Source organism: Phyllobates terribilis, unplaced genomic scaffold (genome assembly GCF_046119375.1).
Source record: "Phyllobates terribilis strain yellow unplaced genomic scaffold, ASM4611937v1 Scaffold_11__3_contigs__length_659146591, whole genome shotgun sequence".
Taxonomy (NCBI): domain Eukaryota; kingdom Metazoa; phylum Chordata; class Amphibia; order Anura; family Dendrobatidae; genus Phyllobates; species Phyllobates terribilis.
The window spans coordinates 511161402-511182625 of NW_027362771.1; the positions used below are offsets into that span (position 1 = coordinate 511161402).

The window sequence follows — 21224 nt, forward strand, 5'->3', positions numbered from 1 at the left end:
CATCTTTTGTTTAGGGATCTTTTTTTAAAATAAATTCAAAAGTAACCCTGGGATGTGTATTTTAAAATGTGAGGCAGGAAGTAGATAACTCATTTTCCAACACAAGTTTCTATATAAATCAATGTAGCTGGCTACCAGGGACATGAAAATGAAGTTAAGTGTGACACGGAGTCACTTCTCACAGACAGGTCATGAGTCGGGATAGTCAAGGAGTCGTAGTCTGCTAACGGTCCGAGGTCAAAATACCAGAAGGATAGCGGATCAGAACAAAGAGGTTAAACAGACGAGATCCAAGGTCAGACAACGAAAGATCATCAAGCAAAACACTAGACAAAGAGAAAACACTTTGCTGGAGCTACGTCTGGCAGAGGTCTGGGCTAACACCCCAGCTAAGTAGCAAGGCAATCACCTGGGACAGGGAGACCTGGAAACAGTCAGCACCTCCCAGTTTCAGATTGGACGGCCGAGCTATCTATCAAAACACCGACAGATCTGCACCCCCCTACACCAGACTGGATACTGAGCTGTCAATCAAAGTACTGACAGCTTCAGCACGACCCTGTGTCAGATCGGACGGCTGAGCCGTCAGTAACTCCATCCCAGACACACTGGGGGGTGAAATTATGACAGTAAGGATAGATTTTGTAAGTATTCTTTAAAATCTGAGAGGTGCATTATACAAAGAAAGAGACATTATTCCCTGAGAAACAGTTTTATTGAAGTGTTCAGCTTCATGAAGAAATTTGATAGTGGGAATCTCTGAGAGAGAATCTGACATAAGAAAGTTCATCTTAAAAACACAGGTTGATACCCAAAATGGTGATGATGCTGGAGCTGCAGCAGACAGCGTACCCTCTGGCAGAACCTGAAAAGGGACGTCTGTTAGATGAAATTCTACACAAATGCTTTCTACAGCTCATTTTCATTTCTACTTTCTTATTGCATTTAATAAGAAGACACAAGCAGCCGATAGCCACAGATAATATTTTATTAGATGAGATTTAGGGAATATAGAAAGGATCCACAATTCAAATTAGTTTTCAAGTGCGTCCATTCAGTGGGCAGGGGTCGTTTGGACTGGCATCTTAAAAACAGAAGCTGATTCCCAAAATTGTGATTATGCTGTTGGTTTTGCAGAGGGCAAATCCTGCTTCGAAATCTGAAAAGAAATTCTTGTTATAACTCTAATAGTCATGTAAAGATCAGCAGGGAAATCACAGAATCTGGATGGAATGTGGAATTTTTGCAGTGGAACATATTGGTTCAAAATTCTCACACTGATGCCAAATAGACAGGGCACTACTATGGTATGGAACAAGACAGGGGATCACAAACAGATTATCCACCCATGAAAACAACTTTATTTTATTTAATATATTTTCTTGATATAATTAGGAATAGATTGAAGAGTACACTCTGCCTACAGCCATCATTAGGGTAAAATACAATCTCCTGGCATACTGTTTTAGCAATTGAAGAGAATCTCAACAGGTTTTTGCTTGCTTCTCCATAAGAGAGCAGTATAATGTAGAGACAGAGATCCTGATTTCAGTGATGTGTCACTTACTGGGCTGCTTGCTATAGTTTCAATAAAATCACAGTTTTATCAGTAGATAATACTAGAGGACTAGTAAACCTGCTGCCATGTAGTCCTCCATATTCATGAGTCATCTTTGGCTCATCATCACTAGAGGGCTAGTAAACCTGCTGCCTTGTAGTCCTGAATATTCATGAGCTCTGTATAACCCCACCCCCACCACTGATTGGCAGCTTTCTGCCTAAGCACAGTGTAAATAGAAATCTGCCAATCAGTGATGTTGGCGGGGTTATACAGAGCTCAGTATTCAGAAAACTGCTAGATCTGCAGCACACAAAACGGTGATTTTATCAAAACTACAGCAAGCAGCCCAGTAAGTGAGAAATCACTGGAATCAGTGACACTGCCCCTACATCATGCTGCTCTCAGATATGGTACCATAAGTCTGGTGACAGATTCCCTTCCTCTCAATCATTATACAGTATGACTTTAAACTCCCCCTAGTGGTGACTGCAGGGAGTCAGAATTTGATCATGCAAATCTGCATCTGTATGAGATTTGGAGCTCTGTTTCAGAAAAATTGACCTCCCACTTTTATTAGGTTTTCTTAAAGTATGCTTCAGCACCAAAATACAGAATTTTTCAGGGGGCTTGTAGCTAAAAGGTAGATATTTAGTGTAAAGAATTGAATCCAGTTATTGCCAGTTAGGCATTGCTGCAATGGATGTCCAGCTGTTGTGAAATTACAACTCTCAGCATGCTCTGACAGCCTGAGCATGCTAAGAGTTGTAGTTTTTTTTATCAGCTGGCAAAGCACAGATGAAATACAGGAGCTCTAACAACCAAACTAGAACCCTTATATATCCATTTCTCATGTATGTGCTCTATCAGTGTCTTTCATAGATTGTGCACGCGTCCATTGTAGTCTATGGGGCTATTTACAAGTCCGTGGTTATTTTGCAGACTTAATGTCCACAGAAAAACAAAAACACACATTTCTGATTTTAATCCGAGTAAGGGACCAAATACAGCCATTCAAATCAATGGGTCCATGAAGATATAGACAGCACACAGATGCCATTCGTGTTGTCCGAGTGATGACCGTTTTTTACTCTTTAATGAACAGGAGAAGCTTGTTTTTCATTTTTACATACGAGAAAAATGGCCGCGCTGATTGTAAAAATGGACACAGACCAAAAAGTGGATGAGGTTTGGATTCTGGTCACTATTGCAAATTATTTATTTTTTCTCATATGTAAAAAAATCCAGTAAATGGATGTTTGAATGAGGTCTTATGTAAGTGGGGAAGGTGGTGGGGGTGCAAATTAGCAAAAAAGGATAAGGTCCCAATTTTACTTTTGCTGTTATCTCAACATGATCTCAATCTATTATTCTCAATTATCTGTACATAGCCTGCTCACGTGTTCCCTCAAAGCATTTTAAGTTTATGTTCTAATTTCATTGGATATAAATAATGCGAATAACATTTTACATTGTAATTACCGTATTTTGCAGACTATAAGACGCACCCCAAATTAAGAGGATGAAAAGTTGAACAAAAATTATTTTTAAAGTGAAAATGGGGGTCCGTCTTATAGTCTGAATGTAGTTTACCGGGGAAAGGTGTTGGCGGAGCGGGGTCACAGGAGGCTGCAGCAGGGTCACCGCTGCAGGAAGCTGGCAGCGGCAGAAACGGGATGAGCCAACATCTCAATCTGTGCATGCCCCAGCGCTATTTTCCTGAAGCCCAACACCAAGAAATCAGTGGCTCCTGCCTCGCACTGCCAGGACACCCCCTCTTCCCAGCTTAGGGCTTGCAGCATCGCCCCACCCTGCCACCGCCGGCTTCCTGCGGTGACCCTGCCTTCTGTGACCCCGCTCAATCTCTGCCACTGCCCCCCCCAGTATGCTACATTCGGACTATAAGACGCACCCCAATTTTCCTCCCAAATTTGGGTGAAAAAAAGTGTCTTATAGTCCAAAAAATATGGTATACGCAACCTTAATTTTCCAAAGATGGCCTCCTTCATCACTATAATCAAATCCACCCACTATCGCAGGCAAGACTTCTCTTGCGCTTCTCCTCTCATCTAGCTCTCCCCCTTCTTTCCATCCGACATTCCCATAACCTGTAAATTTAAGCTGCATTTACACTTTAAGATTATTGTGAACAAGTATTTCAGTGTACATGGGCTGCTAATCACCTGATGGATGAGTAAAACGCATGTCCATCGGGTGAAATGATCTTTTGTGCAGCACAAAAGATAATTTTTCTCGGCAGCACATCGTCCTGTGGATTGTGGCAGCCTAATCGCACTGATCGGTCTATCATAGATCGCTCAGTATACATCATTTACTGTGGTCTGACCACCTATTGGTGAATGTATACCCCAATCCGTGGTAGTTCAGTGGTGCCGGTCGGTCCATGACAACGGCCCCTTACACTAACACTTCTGATCTAACAGTCCCCGGTATTCCAGCTCCACCTCCGCCTGACAATTCTATAGCTGCTTATTTTTCCCCTAACCCCTTGTATTTTCTCCTGATTGTTAGCTCACAAGAGCTGGGGTCCCACCTAGAGCACCTTGTAGACTATGGTACCCTATGTCTGTAAATCCTGTGTCTGCCGTTATTACAATGTGTTACCACAATATAAAGTAATGCACCATGGCACCGCATGGCATCATAATAACGGGCATTATAATACATGTGCTTATGTATTATACTTGGAGACTAGTATTACTACTGTAATATGGATACTAAAATATAGTCATGCAATGTAATAAATGCATAGGGAAATTAAATAAAAACTATCTGTAAAAAAGATGACTTTTGGGCCTTAAATTTTTTCTAATTTTTTTTATAATGATAGCAGAAAAGAAAGACACTTACTGGGCATCTCCTGAGCGGTGTAGGCTGGCATGCCCCTGCACAGGGATTCAATATGCTTGCCGTACTCTTCGATGTGAACAATGGGCTTCTGGTTGATGGTGTAGGTCACCAGCTGGTTGTTGGTTGGGACCTTTAAGTAGAATATATAAATGTTACAAATCATTCCGTTCTATCCCCTTTTCCCAATGGCAGATATTGAGGGGGCATGTTTTGCCAGTTACTATAAGGCCACATTCACACGTTCAGTATTTGGTCAGTATTTTATCTCAGTATTTGTAAGTCAAAAGCAGGTGAGGAACAATCAAAGGAAAAGTATAATAGAAACACGTCACCACTTCTGTATTTATCACCCACTCCTGGTTTTGGCTTCCAAATACTGTTGTAAAATACTGACCGAATACTGAACGTGTGCACGTGGCCTTAATCAGTATTTTTTATTTCTGTTACTGGTGTACACGGTGCCTTTCTCCTAAATCAGACATTGTTTTGGGGCGTGGGCCTCACTTCTTCTCTGTGAGGGTATTCACGAGGACCACGCCTTGTTAGCTAAAATAAACCAGATTTACATACAAGAAGAGGTATCCATATCTCAGGAACTGAGACAAATTATAATAAATGTCATAATCAGGGGAGCAGCATATACACTAGGTATGAAAAATGATGACAAATGACCGGTCCGCTTTAAATCATCAACCTGTCTTTCGGAAAAGTCGGCCTCCACAGCATGTACAGTAACACTTTGGGGACACCTACTGGTCAGAATACAGTACTGCATTTAATATCCTGCTTGTAAAAGAAACAGAAGCTAAATGATTACCATTACCATTAGGAAGTGATTTCTATGGTTGATTTTCATATTAGGTACTTTTCTTTTTCACTTGAAATATTTGCCGTTATATTTGTCTCTAATTTTTATATTTGTTGCTCCTTCTTTTTCACAACACATAAAATATCTTATGTTAAGTATAGCTTTGCAGCCTGTCTTTGGAGCCTTTTGGCAGACGCAGAGTAAACCTTGCCAGCTTCAGATTGATTACAGAATGGTAAATGCTGGTCTGGATTTAATGTGGAATTGAGAAGACATTTATAGCTCAGGGTAACAGCTCTGTCATTCGGCCACTTTGCTTCCCCACCGCAGAGCCAGGCTAGGGGAGATGCTTTGGCTTTATAGTATGTCCATATGGGAATGTTTTTATATGGAAATGAGCCACTCTCTCCGGCATTCGCGGAGTGTCTGCCCCAGTTTGCTTTGTCAGCTCTTGGCCGGCACCTTGGCAGGACTTACGCCTTCATAGCTAAGAACCTGAGGTTTTCCTGCGGCCGTTAAGAACCTGTTTTATTGCTTAAATATAATGATAAGAATCAGTAATCCTCAGGAAGGTCCAATATTGAATTACTTTAGGTAAACATATTTGACTGGTCAAAGCCCATTTATAAAGTTTTTAAAGGGAATTTGTCACCAGGTGTTTGATACCAAATCTGAGAGCAGCATATTGTAGGGGCAGAGACCTTTATTCCGGCAATGTGTCACTTACTGGGCTGCTTAGTGTAGTATTCATAAAATCACAGTTTTATCAGCAGGACATTATCACTAGAGGACTTTTTTGCCTGTAGTCCAACCACAGCCCTACCCCTGATTGGCAGCTTTCTGCCTATGCACAGTGTACACAGCTGCCAGTCAGTGGTGTGGCCGGGGTTATACAGAGCTCAGCATTCAGAGAACTGCTAGATCTGCAGCAGATAAAACAGGTTTTAATTGAAAACTACAGCATCCAGTAAAGAAAGCGAAGCATCACTGGAATCAGGGTCTCTGTCCCTACATCATGCTGTCCTCAGATGGGGTAGAAAAAATCTGGTGACAGATTCCCTTTAAATATCAATGTAGCATGAGCAGTAGATAAATAATAACTCGTCTTCATGATCAGGGGAAAGATTTTGGTAAGCATCAAATTCCCATTGTTCAAAGAGATGTCCATACTACAATTTAGGAGACCATTTCTGTAATCTAAAGGGATGCACTGTTTGGACAACCCCTATTTTAATTGTGGGTCTTAATTATCATGATCATCCCATCACAGAGGTCTCATTGTAGATAGTCCCACAATTGGCTCTGTTCCTTGAAACTAAATAATTACATTGATGTGACTGGACACTCAGTGTCAGACTGGGGTGCCAAGGGCCCACCAGTAAGCGGTGCCAAGGGCCCACCAGTAACCAACTCCAGGGCCCCACTTTCAGCTACAAGAAAATGTGACATTATCCTCAATCACAAATGTACATAACAATGAACTGGGTAAATTGTAAAATGAATAAGATGCTGCCTTTGTCTGTTCAGAGTGATTCAAGTATATAGTGCCAAGTACTGCTCATATAAGAGGGTGGTGGCCCACCGGAGGATTCTCCTTTTCTCCTGTGGGCCAGTCCAAGCCTGGACACTTGTGACCCTCTAAAGTAAGGATTCTCCATTATCAGTCTTCCACCCCATTGACCTGCTGTCATAGATGAAAACTTCTAAATACCATCTCATACCTATACTTGCTTTACTGGCTACTGGATTGACCTCAGTTCCACGTTCTAACTGGAAATTTAAAATTCTCTTCACCGTATATTTTCCAAAATCATTCTAATCTGCTGTAATTTCTGAACCAGGTGACATTATTCTAACAAAATGACTTATCTATTGGAATTATTTTACCTTTTTGCTCTTGGCAATGGCACTGAGCTGCTCCATGGTGGGGAAACTTGGCTTAATCCTGGTCACCACACAGATCTTCTTGTTGTACAGTCTTGTAGCAGCAAATCCCTAGGATGTCAAAGAATACATTCTAGATGTAAGACCAGGAGGATATTGCCATTTTCAGATGTTAGGATCAAAGATCCTTTCTACAAGTGTCGGACTGGGCTGGCAAGGGCCCACCAGTAACATTGGCTTGGGGGCGAGGCCCACTGTTCAGCTTCATGCAAATATTATATTGCCCTCTTTCACAAATTTACTTCTGCTTCTATATAAAAATAAACTAGGAAGTTTGTTGAATGAATGATGAGATCCTGCTTTTCTCTACACATAGTGAATTAATGTATTGGCCAACTACTGCTCATGTTGGGGGTAAGTGGCTTACTCTTGTATAGGGGCCCACCGGAGGATTCTCCTGTTCTCCTGTGGGCCAGTCCGAGCCTGCTTTCTACCCTCTATGTAACACATGGGAAAGAGGGGCTTATTCAGATGCAGGAACCTTATCATTTACAGTGATTATTTGCTACCTTCTCATAGTTACATAGTTACATAGTTACATAGTTTATAAGGCCGAAAAAAAACAAGCGTCCATCGAGTTCAGCCTATTTCTTGTGCACTGCAGCTATTCCGCAGTGTTGATCCAGGGGAAGGCAAAAAAAACCCATGCGGTATAGGCCAATTTACATCATATTCTCGATCCAATATGTAAGTTTTGTGTGGAATAACCTCTACATAAGTCTTTGGTTATAGTAACCATTTTTTGGCTACTGCTCCCATAAAAGTATTTATTCTCCTATTTTCACCATTACAGCTCAGTTTAATGTCAGCAAAGTAAGGGAAGGAGGCTATATTTCTTCTCTTTACTATGGAGATCCCATGAATTCTAATTATGCCCCTGTCTCAATGTCTTCACCCAACAAACAAAAAGTTAAAATCCCATAACTTACCTTTGCATAGTCACACATAGAGTCCCAGGAGTTCCAGCCATTCCAGTTGTTGATGTTGGCTACATTGTCCTGATTGTTAATGTTCACTTGCTGGTTAACATTGCCACCATCATTACCTGAATTATTAATGTTGATGTTCTGTAAAAAAAGAATAAATTAGAAATGTATGTGTAATAAAATAAATACTTCTTGAATTATATAGTTTCAAATATATGAGTGTGTGGATCCAAAAACCCATGTTTGTATATGCCAATCATATGTATCTGTATTTCAGTCAATGATCTGATAAGATCAACTGGGGAAATCTAAAAAAAAATATACATTTTTGTGTCTGAATTATTTCAATAGTCATTGTAACAAAACAAAAATTAAAAAAAAGGAGAAAAAATAAAATAATGGTTTATTTTTGTTATTACGGTAAGCAAAAAAATGACTGAGGTGACTACAGAAATATAAGGTATTGATGCCAAATGTCATGTATTGGTGCAAAATGATCATGACTCCTACATAGCTTTAGGATATCAGAATGACAATCTGCAGTCCATTGATATTCCCAAGAGTAATTTAAATACTTCCATAAATAATGATGCTGCTATGATGATACTATTAACTTGAAGACCTTTATATGAGTGTATCCACCCTTGTAGTTCTACAATACAAATCCATTTTCTTACAATGCAAATTCAATCCATTCTTATAATGTGCTAGAAAACCTTCAAGAGACTGCAATTCCCATCACAACCACTGGATGGCTAAATAGAGACACATGGAGCATAAATATCTTCCAACAGAGTATCACAAAATAATTTTTAAGCTCTAATCTCACACCATTCCACTTTGGATATATTGGGCCAAACGCAAAGGATGCTACATATGTATCAATGAAAATAAGAGAACCTCAATCCAAACCTGACTGACTCTATTGAGATCCATCAGGATAAAATAGGATGCATTTGAAAAAAAAAACAGCATAAGAATGATAACCGTGAACAGATCCATGGCAAATATAACAGATCTATTATAATCTAACATGATCAATTTGGATCAATTTTTTAACTCTGTTTATTTATAATAGTAAAGGACTAACATATATGGGAATAATGTGTAAATCAAGTAAAAAAATACAAATGCTTCATAGTATTTCCTGCTATAGGATAAAGTCAGCCCATGCCCTACCGTACATCCCGCTACTTACATCATTTGCTAGAGCTTGAGTCAGGAAGACTCCAAGGACGGTCGCAATCTAAACATAGGAACATATGGAAATATTACCATACATTATACAATCAAAGTCTTCTCTTTACATGAGAAACCATTCATAAGTATCCTCACCAGGAGTTTCATTGTGGATTCTTGTCTGGTGAAGAGCGATTGCAGCTGTAATGTAAAGTCCAATTCTCCGTATATATTTTATATACAAACTGTTATTTACCTAAGGAATGGCGTCAGATTCCCTGTTTACTGTTCTGAGTCGAGTGCACTGTCACTATCTAAGCTGATATGGTTGATGGCGGGATCATGATAACACGACTGAAGGCTCTGCCCATTTCTATGTGCCATTCTCATTAAAAATGAGTTATACAAAGGATACTGATATTGATGCCAGTTGGTTCTATATGCAGAAGGTGAGGCACAATGAAAGTCAATGGGCAAAGAATTGTGCACACGTAACATTTATTAGGAAATTGTGACCTAGGTCTCAAATCCAAATAGAGGTGTACAAATTTCCTTATAGGAATTACCGATGCATGATTCAGGGATGTCAAAACTTTTTGATGAGGAAATTGCTTTTTTCTTTCCTTTATAGCAAGGAAAATGGTGAAAAAATAATTTTCAGAATATGCTGTTGTGGATATTCATGAAGAATAACACCATGTCTGGCTATTACATGAATGTATATTGTATTTTTCACCAGTTGTCCTCACTGCAGGCTCCATCGTTAGTTGTCCCTGAGCTACAGGGTGGAGACTAACTGCTATGATGTCTCCCATACGCTGCACACACTGACATGAGGGACTCCTGCTCTCCTGTATTTTGCAGCACATGTTCAGAAGCAGATAAATGGATATTAAAATGTTAATTCAACACAGAAAAAAATGCCCATACTTACTAATACCTGGTCACAAAACCAATATACTGCAGGATGCAAACACTCCTCAGTGATATGTAGAGGCAGCACAGGTGTAAAATACTGATGAACAACCCCACACATGCCAAGCATTCATGGGGGCATGATTGCACAAGGATAAGGCTGGACAGCCCGTCTGATCTAATAGTATGGGCATCATCAATCAGCAGTGGCTTCACTTTCTCGACCATTGGAAAAATCACATATACCAGGAGGAACAGAGAGCTGCTGCAGCTTTCTGTTCCTCCTGATATTTGGGATACGTCCAAGATGGGGAGAGTGAAGTGGCTGCTAATTGGCCGCAAGGATCGCATGACATAACAATGCCACACAATCCCCGGGAAAACCAATGCCAACATCGCTGGAATGGCGCCGCCACCGGAGCCGAGTATAGGTGTTATTTTACAAGGGGTTGTGGTTAAACTGTTTAAGAACTAATGCTATAGACTGCTTTATTAATAATGCTTAGGCACATATATGTGGCGCCCAGGGGATGGGGACTACTCAGCGCCCGGGCCTTGATGCCTGGTCTTGGGGGATGTCGCGGTGGTCGGCTCCCGGGCCCGTACCCTAGGGTCTCTCTTAAAAAAGGGGAAATGAAATGTCAAGGTTCGTAACGCCACCTGTGGTGTCTGGTGATGGTCACCAGCGCTGCGGCAGTCCGCTGAGGCCGGTGTTGTGGCAGCTTAAATGGTATCGCTCCCCACAGGTGGAGCAGGGCCTCAGGGCAGCGTAGGAGCGGGGGATGCAGGACAGAGGGGACCCAGCCGGGTCAGAGCAAGAATGGGAGCACACAAGAAAGTCACTCCTCTACCTTTAGTGGAATTAGTTCAGGGACACCCCGAAGCACTGTAGGGTGAGGGGTGCATGTCCGGATTCTCCCCAGTGAGCGGGTGTACAGCCTCCTGTTTCTTGCCTCTCTGTAGTAAGTTTCTGACCTGCCTGGAGCTAGGCCTAACTTGGTTTCTGTCCTGCACCGGCTGACCTTGTAGTAGGGCCTTCCTTTGGAGAGCACTCTCCCTGCTTGCAGGGCCTGCGTGACTCCTGGCTCTGTTACGTATCAGCTCTTGGGTGATCCTGGGACCTGAAGTCTTCCAGGGATCTCCGGTTGTCTCTACAGGGGGGTATACTGTGGCGCCCCTGAGGGTTCGACCGCCACAGGAATGCTGCACTTCTTTAATGGAGTGTAGTGTTCCTCCTCTGAGGTAAGAACAGTGTGATGGTCAGGACTCCACCTCCACATTCAACACCACACTTTCTCCACCAGAGGGGGTTAGAATGCACTAGGTGCTGCCCTCCTGGTTACAGGGAGACTGGGGAACCAAGAGATAGGGGAACCAATTAGTGGGTGAGGGTGGAGGACTCACATTTTAGTGACACTTAATAATTTGATATTTAATACACAGCCATCTTGGCTCGTGGTCTTCTTCTTTTGACTGGTCTTTGATTGTGATCTCCCACCCTGAATGTGGATCCTGTGTGGACCTGCAGCGGATGGAGACACAGCCCTCGTACCCTGGCCTTGGGTCGAGGGGCAGGTTGCAGATAATGTATGTCTCAACCCGGTCAGGGACCATGACCAAGAAGGCCCGGAGCTCAAGAGAGTAGCTCCACCGCAAATGGATCCCAGGGAGGATGCAGACGGAGCGGTATACGCCACCTGTCCTTGCCAACCTGATATATTCAGAGGGATTCCGGCTGCAAGAGGGTACCGGCCCCCGACACCTGACCTTGCTACTCCACGTCCTGGTCGGGAAAGCCCGGTAGGCCCTGAGGATCCCACCGGGTAACGGAAAGAGCAAAGCCGCCACCCGTACCCTGTTTCTGAGAGAAGTTCAGAGGGAGACCCGGCCTATTTACACACACACAGACAGGAAAGGACCCGGTCTGAAGTCTAGGAATACTCTGTTGCGGGGTCCTGATTTAACACTGGACTTACTCGGAGGTTGTTGGACCCTCGTTCCTGGTGAACGCAGAACTCCGCGAGGAGCAGGGAGAAGCCTTGCAGCTATACTCTCCAACGTGAGTAAAAAACCCTGGAAGTTAACTCCTATGGCCTCCGGACTCTTTATTCTGCATTGCACCGCACTACGCAGTACTAGAACTCCTAGACTACTACCCCCTCCATCCTGTCTCTCTGGCCTTAGGCCTTGCTCCGCCTGTGGGGAGTAGTAACAACAACGGCCGCCAAAACATCATACCTCAGCGGACTGCAGCGGCGCTGGTGGCCTTCACCAGGTACCACAGGTGGCGTAGTCGAGAGCAACCCTGATAGCCCTTACATCCTTTTTAATGTGACGGCCCTGGGCACGGGACGGGTTCAGGCCACGGCTGCACCCCACCAAACACATAGGACCCGGCTCCGAGTACCCCCCTCATCTTCCCAGAGCAGGGCTTGCGAGGCGTCACATACTTGGCGTAGTCGGCAGGATCGCGTGCCCGCAGCAAAGGAAGGAATTACCCATTGCTACCGGGTACTGTGTGCCTTACACCTTGAACTGTCATTTTCCACTTAAAATGGCGCCCGCCCAAGAAGAACAGGCGCCATAGTGCTGTGAAAAGACGGTCTTCAAACACCTCCCATCGTGGGCTGGGCTCCCATATGGCGCCAAAAGTGTGGACCGCCCCTTCCATCAGAGACTGTCCGCGGGGTAATGCCCGTCAAACTGGATGGGCTGAACGAAGGCGGGCCTGTCAGCATACCGCCCAGGAACCGCCGTGAAAGAGGAGGAAAAAGAAAAACAACAAGGTGCGGCCATAGCTGTTGGAGGTTGGCGATCTTCGGGAGCAGACATGGACTTTTCTGGAGCGCAACGTACGGAGCCTTCCGAACCCGGTTCAGGTCCTTCACACGGAAGGGAGCGAAGCGGCAGCGTCCTTACAGCGGGAGACATAGAGTTTCTCCAGCAGGAAGTCCTGGGTCTTGTGCGGTGACTGAATGAGGCCCAAAAGGTGGCGTCTGCTGCGTGGTGGGAAGTAATGCTGCTGCGCATCCGGGCCCGCCGCCAAGGAGCTGGAGCTCAGGGGGAAGCGGTGACAGAGATCGTGAGTGGCCCACCGGCGGGTGAGTGTACTACCCCTGCCCTGGCTGCCGAATCTACCGTGCCCATATTGGACCTCATGACAGAGTATCTCCTGCCAGGCGCGGTCACCTGGCAGCAGGCCTTCGCCCCGGAGCTGCAAGCTTCAGCTATGGGCGGAGACCTGCGCTGCCGCCCAACTCCAGAATCAGAAGCGCCTGAAGCTGCAGAGGTGTCCACCGGCCCCAACCCGGACTGGTCCACTCTTGTAGAGGACCCGCAGCAACCCCTAATGACACCGCTACCCGCACCGACAGTCACCTGGCCGGAGGCTGAGGAGTGGGCCTGGGACAACCGTGGGGGGACCTGATGGGCTTCCCCCGGGAGACCCGGGCTGAAATGCAGAGGAGAAGTGAGCGGTGCCGTGAGCAGATTCTCCAGCTCAGCCGGGAGCAACGCCAAAGGGAGGTCCGCTGCGAGCACCTCCAGGTGTGGGCCAAGGCTGCCAAGTTCCGGGCCCGACAGGAAGAGGCCACCCGTCTGAGTCCCTGTGTGGAAGGCCAAGTCGTCCGCTTCCACCACAAGGCGGGGTGGGGGTTCACCAGGAGTCCCCACTACCAGGACGACGTCTTTGTCAGCAGGCGGGATGTCGAGCCGCGTTTGAAGAAGGGACACCCTGGCAGGAACCTCTTCCCGGGTGATGTGGTTACGTACACCCGCCACCATGGGGTGCGGGGGTGGTACACCCTGGATGTCCACAAGGTGTCCGGGAGCGACGCCCCCTCGCACTCAGACTCAGAGGAGCGGTCAGCCTCCGTCGGGAGGAACGAGCCTTTTCCCAGGAGGGAACCCGAGATTTGAGCAGCCCCGGCGGCTGTAACTTGTTTATAGTTAATATGTTGACATTTATGCTTTAATTTGTTTACCCCGGTTTCTAGAGACATGTGTCCCTGCGGACTTGCAGCAGACAGACCCCTACCTTGTACATAGTTTGCATCTCTTTAGGTGCTCCTTATTGGTTTTAAGTAAAACCGCGGATATCTCTACCTCAGACCTCAGAAGACAAACGTGTCTGGAGTGGCTCTCCTGGAGGTCCAACTCGGGATCTTCATGCCCTGCAGCCACCCCAGGGCCCACGTTGGGGGTTTGGGACAGGTCCCTCGCGCTTCTGAACTAACTCTTCGTCCTTGCACTTTAACCCGTCTGTCTGCGCAAGAATGTCTCTGGAAAATGCTAGCACTTTTATAATTTTATACTTTTGTATTTTTATATTATATGCTGTTTGAAAAATTTAAGAAAAAGTGCCTCCCATAAAGGGAAGATAGTTTATTGTTATATAAAAAGAAAACTATCCTAGGTCTTACTCTTTTGCAGCCCGCGGACGTGCTGTGTTTCACCAGGGGAGAATGTGGCGCCCCTGAGGGTTCGACCGCCATGGGAATGCTGCACTTCTTTAACCCTAGAACGCATACCTGGGGCCTCGCAGGCCCGCCCTGTTAATTGTTTTCTATTTTCTGCAAGATTACTTTAGTTAGAATTTTGAAACTCTAGGTATTCCTCAGGTATATAGTTGTTTGTCATTTTTGTTTGAGTTATTCCATGTTATTTGCACACGGGCCTAAAAGGCCCCAGGTATGTGAAAAAGTAGATTTTTATGGTCATGCGTTCTAGAGTTAATGGAGTGTAGTGTTCCTCCTCTGAGGTAAGAACAGTGTGATGGTCAGGACTCCACCTCCACATTCAACACCATACTTTCTCCACCAGAGGGGGCTAGAATGCACTAGGTGCTGCCCTCCTGGTTACAGGGAGACTGGGGAACCAAGAGATAGGGGAACCAATTAGTAGGTGAGGGTGGAGGACTCACATTTTAGTGACACTTAATAATTTGATATTTAATACACAGTCATCTTGGCTCGTGGTCTTCTTCTTTTGACTGGACTTTGATTGTGATCTCCCACCCTGAACGTGGATCCTGTGTGGACCTGCAGTGGATGGAGACACAGCCCTCATTCCCTGGCCTTGGGTCGACGGGCAGGTTGCAGATAATGTATGTCTCAACCCGGTCAGGGACCATGACCAAGAAGGCCCGGAGCTCAGGAGAGTAGCTCCACCGCAAATGGATCCCAGGGAGGATGCAGACGGAGCGGTATACGCCACCTGTCCTTGCCAACCTGATATACTCAGAGGGATTCCGGCTGCAAGAGGGTACCGGCCCCCGACACCCGACCTTGCTACTCCACGTCCTGGTCGGGAAAGCCCGGTAGGCCCTGAGAATCCCACCAGGTAACGGAAGGAGCAAAGCCACCACCCGTACCCTGTTTCTGAGAGAAGTTCAGAGGGAGACCCGGCATATTTACACACACACAGACAGGAAAGGACCCGGTCTGAAGTGTAGGAATACTCTGTTGCGGGGTCCTGATTTAACACTGGACTTACTTGGAGGTTGTTGGACCCTCGTTCCTGGTGACTGCAGAACTCCGTGAGGAGCAGGGAGAAGCCTTGCAGCTGTACTCTCCAACGTGAGTAAAAAACCCTGGAAGTTAACTCCTATGGCCTCCGGACTCTTTATTCTGCATTGCACCGCACTACGCAGCACTAGAACTCCTAGACTACTACCCCCTCCATCCTGTCTCTCTGCCCTGAGGCCTTGCTCCGCCTGTGGGGAGTAGTAACAATGACGGCCGCCAAAACATCATGCCTCAGCGGACTGCAGCGGCGCTGGTGGCCTTCACCAGGTACCACAGGTGGCGTAGTCGAGAGCAACCACTCAACCCTGATAGCCCTTACATCCTTTTTAATGTGACGGCCCTGGGCACGGGACGGGTTCAGGCCATGGCTGCACCCCACCAAACACATAGGACCCGGCTCCGAGTACCCCCCTCATCTTCCCAGAGCAGGGCTTGCGAGGCGTCACATATTTGGCGTAGTCGGCAGGATCGCGTGCCCGCAGCAAAGGAAGGAATTACCCATTGCTACCGGGTACTGTGTGCCTTACACCTTGAACTGTCATTTTCCACTTAAAATGGCGCCCGCCCAAGAAGAACAGGCGCCATAGTGCTGTGAAAAGACGGTCTTCAAACACTTCCCATCGTGGGCTGGGCTCCCATATGGCGCCAAAAGTGTGGACCGCCCCTTCCATCAGAGACTGTCCGCGGGGTAATGCCCGTCAAACTGGATGGGCTGAACGAAGGCGGGCCTGTCAGCATACCGCCCAGGAACCGCCGTGAAAGAGGAGGAAAAAGAAAAACAACAAGGTGCGGCCATAGCTGTTGGAGGTTGGCGATCTTCGGGAGCAGACATGGACTTTTCTGGAGCGCAACGTACGGAGCCTTCCGAACCCGGTTCAGGTCCTTCACACGGAAGGGAGCGAAGCGGCAGCGTCCTTACAGCGGGAGACATAGAGTTTCTCCAGCAGGAAGTCCTGGGTCTTGTGCGGTGACTGAATGAGGCCCAAAAGGTGGCGTCTGCTGCGTGGCGGGAAGTAATGCTGCTGCGCATCCGGGCCCGCCGCCAAGGAGCTGGAGCTCAGGGGGAAGCGGTGACAGAGATCGTGAGCGGCCCACCGGCGGGTGAGTGTACTACCCCTGCCCTGGCTGCCGAATCTACCGTGCCCATATTGGACCTCATGACAGAGTATCTCCTGCCAGGCGCGGTCACCTGGCAGCAGGCCTTCGCCCCGGAGCTGCAAGCTTCAGCTATGGGCGGAGACCTGCGCTGCCACCCAACTCCAGAATCAGAAGCGCCTGAAGCTGCAGAGGTGTCCACCGGCCCCAACCTGGACTGGTCCACGCTTGTAGAGGACCCGCAGCAACCCCTAATGACACCGCTACCCGCACCGACTGTCACCTGGCCGGAGGCTGAGGAGTGGGCCTGGGACAACCGTGGGGGGACCTGATGGGCTTCCCCCGGGAGACCCGGGCTGAAGTGCAGAGGAGAAGTGAGCGGTGCCGTGAGCAGATTCTCTAGCTCAGCCGGGAGCAACGCCAAAGGGAGGTCCGCTGCGAGCACCTCCAGGTGCGGGCCAAGGCTGCCAAGTTCCGGGCCCGACAGGAAGAGGCCACCCGTCTGAGTCCCTGTGTGGAAGGCCAAGTCGTCCGCTTCCACCACAAGGCGGGGTGGGGGTTCATCAGGAGTCCCCACTACCAGGACGACGTCTTTGTCAGCAGGCGGGATGTCGAGCCGCGTTTGAAGAAGGGACACCCTGGCAGGAACCTCTTCCCGGGTGATGTGGTTACGTACACCCGCCACCATGGGGTGCGGGGGTGGTACGCCCTGGATGTCCACAAGGTGTCCGGGAGCGACGCCCCCTCGCACTCAGCCTCAGAGGAGCGGTCAGCCTCCGTCGGGAGGAACGAGCCTTTTCCCAGGAGGGAACCCGAGATTTGAGCAGCCCCGGCGGCTGTAACTTGTTTATAGTTAATATGTTGACATTTATGCTTTAATTTGTTTACCCCGGTTTCTAGAGACATGTGTCCCTGCGGACTTGCAGCAGACAGACTCCTACCTTGTACATAGTTTGCATCTCTTTAGGTGCTCCTTATTGGTTTTATGTAAAACCGCGGATATCTCTACCTCAGACCTCAGAAGACAAACGTGTCTGGAGTGGCTCTCCTGGAGGTCCAACTCGGGATCTTCATGCCCTGCAGCCACCCCAGGGCCCACGTTGGGGGTTTGGGACAGGTCCCTTGCGCTTCTGAACTAACTCTTCGTCCTTGCACTTTAACCCGTCTGTCTGCGCAAGAATGTCTCTGGAAAATGCTAGCACTTTTATAATTTTATACTTTTGTATTTTTATATTATATGCTGTTTGAAACGTTTAAGAAAAAGTGCCTCCCATAAAGGGAAGATAGTTTATTGTTATATAAAAAGAAAACTATCCTAGGTCTTACTCTTTTGCAGCCCGCGGACGTGCTGTGTTTCACCAGGGGAGAATGTGGCGCCCCTGAGGGTTCGACCGCCATGGGAATGCTGCACTTCTTTAACCCTAGAACGCATACCTGGGGCCTCGCAGGCCCGCCCTGTTAATTGTTTTCTATTTTCTGCAAGATTACTTTAGTTAGAATTTTGAAACTCTAGGTATTCCTCGGGTATATAGTTGTTTGTCATTTTTGTTTGAGTTATTCCATGTTATTTGCACACGGGCCTAAAAGGCCCCAGGTATGTGAAAAAGTAGATTTTTATGGTCATGCGTTCTAGAGTTAATGGAGTGTAGTGTTCCTCCTCTGAGGTAAGAACAGTGTGATGGTCAGGACTCCACCTCCACATTCAACACCACACTTTCTCCACCAGAGGGGGCTAGAATGCACTAGGTGCTGCCCTCCTGGTTACAGGGAGACTGGGGAACCAAGAGATAGGGGAACCAATTAGTGGGTGAGGGTGGAGGACTCACATTTTAGTGACACTTAATAATTTGATATTTAATACACAGTCATCTTGGCTCGTGGTCTTCTTCTTTTGACTGGACTTTGATTGTGATCTCCCACCCTGAACGTGGATCCTGTGTGGACCTGCAGTGGATGGAGACACAGCCCTCATTCCCTGGCCTTGGGTCGATGGGTAGGTTGCAGATAATGTATGTCTCAACCCGGTCAGGGACCATGACCAAGAAGGCCCGGAGCTCAGGAGAGTAGCTCCACCGCAAATGGATCCCAGGGAGGATGCAGACGGAGCGGTATACGCCACCTGTCCTTGCCAACCTGATATACTCAGAGGGATTCCGGCTGCAAGAGGGGTACCGGCCCCCGACACCCGACCTTGCTACTCCACGTCCTGGTCGGGAAAGCCCGGTAGGCCCTGAGAATCCCACCAGGTAACGGAAGGAGCAAAGCCACCACCCGTACCCTGTTTCTGAGAGAAGTTCAGAGGGAGACCCGGCATATTTACACACACACAGACAGGAAAGGACCCGGTCTGAAGTCTAGGAATACTCTGTTCCGGGGTCCTGATTTAACACTGGACTTACTTGGAGGTTGTTGGACCCTCGTTCCTGGTGACTGCAGAACTCCGCGAGGAGCAGGGAGAAGCCTTGCAGCTGTATTCTCCAACGTGAGTAAAAAACCCTGGAATTTAACTCCTATGGCCTCCGGACTCTTTATTCTGCATTGCACCGCACTACGCAGCACTAGAACTCCTAGACTACTACCCCCTCCATCCTGTCTCTCTGCCCTGAGGCCTTGCTCCGCCTGTGGGGAGTAGTAACAATGACGGCCGCCAAAACATCATGCCTCAGCGGACTGCAGCGGCGCTGGTGGCCTTCACCAGGTACCACAGGTGGCGTAGTCGAGAGCAACCACTCAACCCTGATAGCCCTTACATCCTTTTTAATGTGACGGCCCTGGGCACGGGACGGGTCCAGGCCACGGCTGCACCCCACCAAACACATAGGACCCGGCTCCGAGTACCCCCCTCATCTTCCCAGGGCAGGGCTTGCGAGGCGTCACAATACAGCCCTGTAGATGCGGACCCGGTGTCCAGAAGATGCTTTCTGGGGTGAGCTGGTAAAGCTCCTCTGCCCCCAATGCTATTCACTCTTCTAGCGTTCGGCCTACTCGGGCCCTCACTAGGCTATACACACTGGTAGTTAGCTGGCTGCCTCTTCTGCCGCTCTCTGAGCGTCGGCAACGCTCCTGGCTCACTAACCTGAGCTGCTTGAGTCTAGACTAGCAGGAGCCTCGTGCTCCGCTGCTGAACCTTTATCTGTGTTCTCTAGACTGCAAACTGAAACTAGACTGAGCTCCACTGCAGACTGACCTGTTTCTGTGTCTCACTCTGCAGGAACTGCTAGACTCTGGCTCGACTGCACTGACTCCTTCTGTGTCTGAGCAGGAACTCCCTAGCTGCTCTGTACTCTTGCAGGCTAGGAACTGAACTGCCTAACTCCACCCTCCATATTTATATCCCTATCCGGGCTCCCTCTGGTGGTCTGAGGTAGGGTGGAGGTGTGTGTATGCTGTGAGCGGCCTCTTGTGGAGAAATCCTTTAATGCACCCCTCTAGGATCTGTGGCACTATTGCGCAGCAGGGCGCCACATTCCCCCCTAGTTAAACTCAGCACTCCGGGGCTGAAGCATATGTTGTAAACAATAACAGTAACAATCTTCCCTTTATGGGAGGTTAGGACACTTTGAACGTTGCATAACCAAAACATGAATAAATATATATATACATTGCAAAAGCAGTAGGCAGTGAGCAACCAGAAAGTCCAAGTCTCTTCCAGAGTGGTTGCTCAAAGGGGCACTCCAGGGAGTGAAAATATGTACAAAGAAAGTCTTTGGGCTGCACATAGTCCTCAGCCACAGAGTTCTTAGATACCCATAGGGTAATGGAAAACAAATAAGCAAAGTGTCCATATCACTTGAATTGTCCATTCAGGAAAAAAAGATATAAATTAGATGCATATTTAAAGGCAATACACAGTATAATATACAATATACAATACACCATAATACCCCAGGGGTAACTATCTACATTTGTCAGAGTTTTAACTATTCACTATACCTGACAGGGGGTTGACCTCTCGTGCTACGTGTTGATCTGCGTAGTGTGGTGGTCTGTGAGGTATCAGTGTCTGTATTATCAGTTACCCTGTCTGCTCTTCGTGTGGGTAAGTTGTAAAATTGCCTTAACCTCTCTATGGGACTGGCAAGTGTACCATTGGCTGGGCCTTCTTGCTTTACTCCTGCCGGGGATCCTTCGTCCGGGGATTCTTCTTGAGCTGGCTCGTCTGCGGCACTAGGCTCTTCTGCAGCACTTACAGGTTCAACTTGCTGTGGAGGGTCTTCTGGCTGTTGGAAGAAGTGGAGTACTGGGATTATGACTGCTCCTCCAATTTGAGGCCAATCTGCCGGGAAATCTCCTAAGTCAGCATGGATTACTGCTTCTTCAGGTTCCTCCTGGATAATGAGAGGCACTTCTTCTTGGGGTTTTAGCAGATCTGGACAAAACTTCAGATGGTCCCTAGATACTGT

General features: G+C 47.3%; 1 protein-coding gene across 2 annotated transcripts; it reads right to left on the reverse strand.

Annotated features, from left to right (window-relative positions):
* Positions 1 to 693: 693 nt before the first annotated feature.
* Positions 694 to 9547, reverse strand: LOC141166694 (gastrokine-1-like). 2 transcript variants are annotated; one of them, XM_073653637.1, is made up of 6 exons: positions 9443 to 9547; positions 9306 to 9353; positions 8111 to 8248; positions 7125 to 7232; positions 4430 to 4559; positions 694 to 865 (listed from the first exon to the last, which is right to left on the reverse strand). In XM_073653637.1, exons 1-6 carry the CDS (start codon positions 9452 to 9454, stop codon positions 792 to 794), a joined length of 510 nt encoding a protein of 169 aa, XP_073509738.1. In that variant the 5' UTR covers positions 9455 to 9547; the 3' UTR covers positions 694 to 791. The 2 variants fall into 2 exon arrangements, with proteins under 2 accessions (XP_073509738.1, XP_073509737.1); XM_073653636.1 differs by lacking the exon at positions 694 to 865 and adding an exon at positions 973 to 1159.
* Between the last annotated feature and the right edge of the window lie 11677 nt (positions 9548 to 21224).

What these genes read in the sequence shown, in the direction of transcription:
- LOC141166694 (XM_073653637.1), bottom strand. An exon ending in CCATTGCCAAGAGCAAAAAG is followed by an intron (nt 4,560 to 7,124) that starts GTAAAATAATTC and finishes TTCTACTTAAAG; the next exon opens with GTCCCAACCAACAACCAGCT. An exon ending in CACCGCTCAGGAGATGCCCA is followed by an intron (nt 866 to 4,429) that starts GTAAGTGTCTTT and finishes GTCCCTTTTCAG; the next exon opens with GTTCTGCCAGAGGGTACGCT.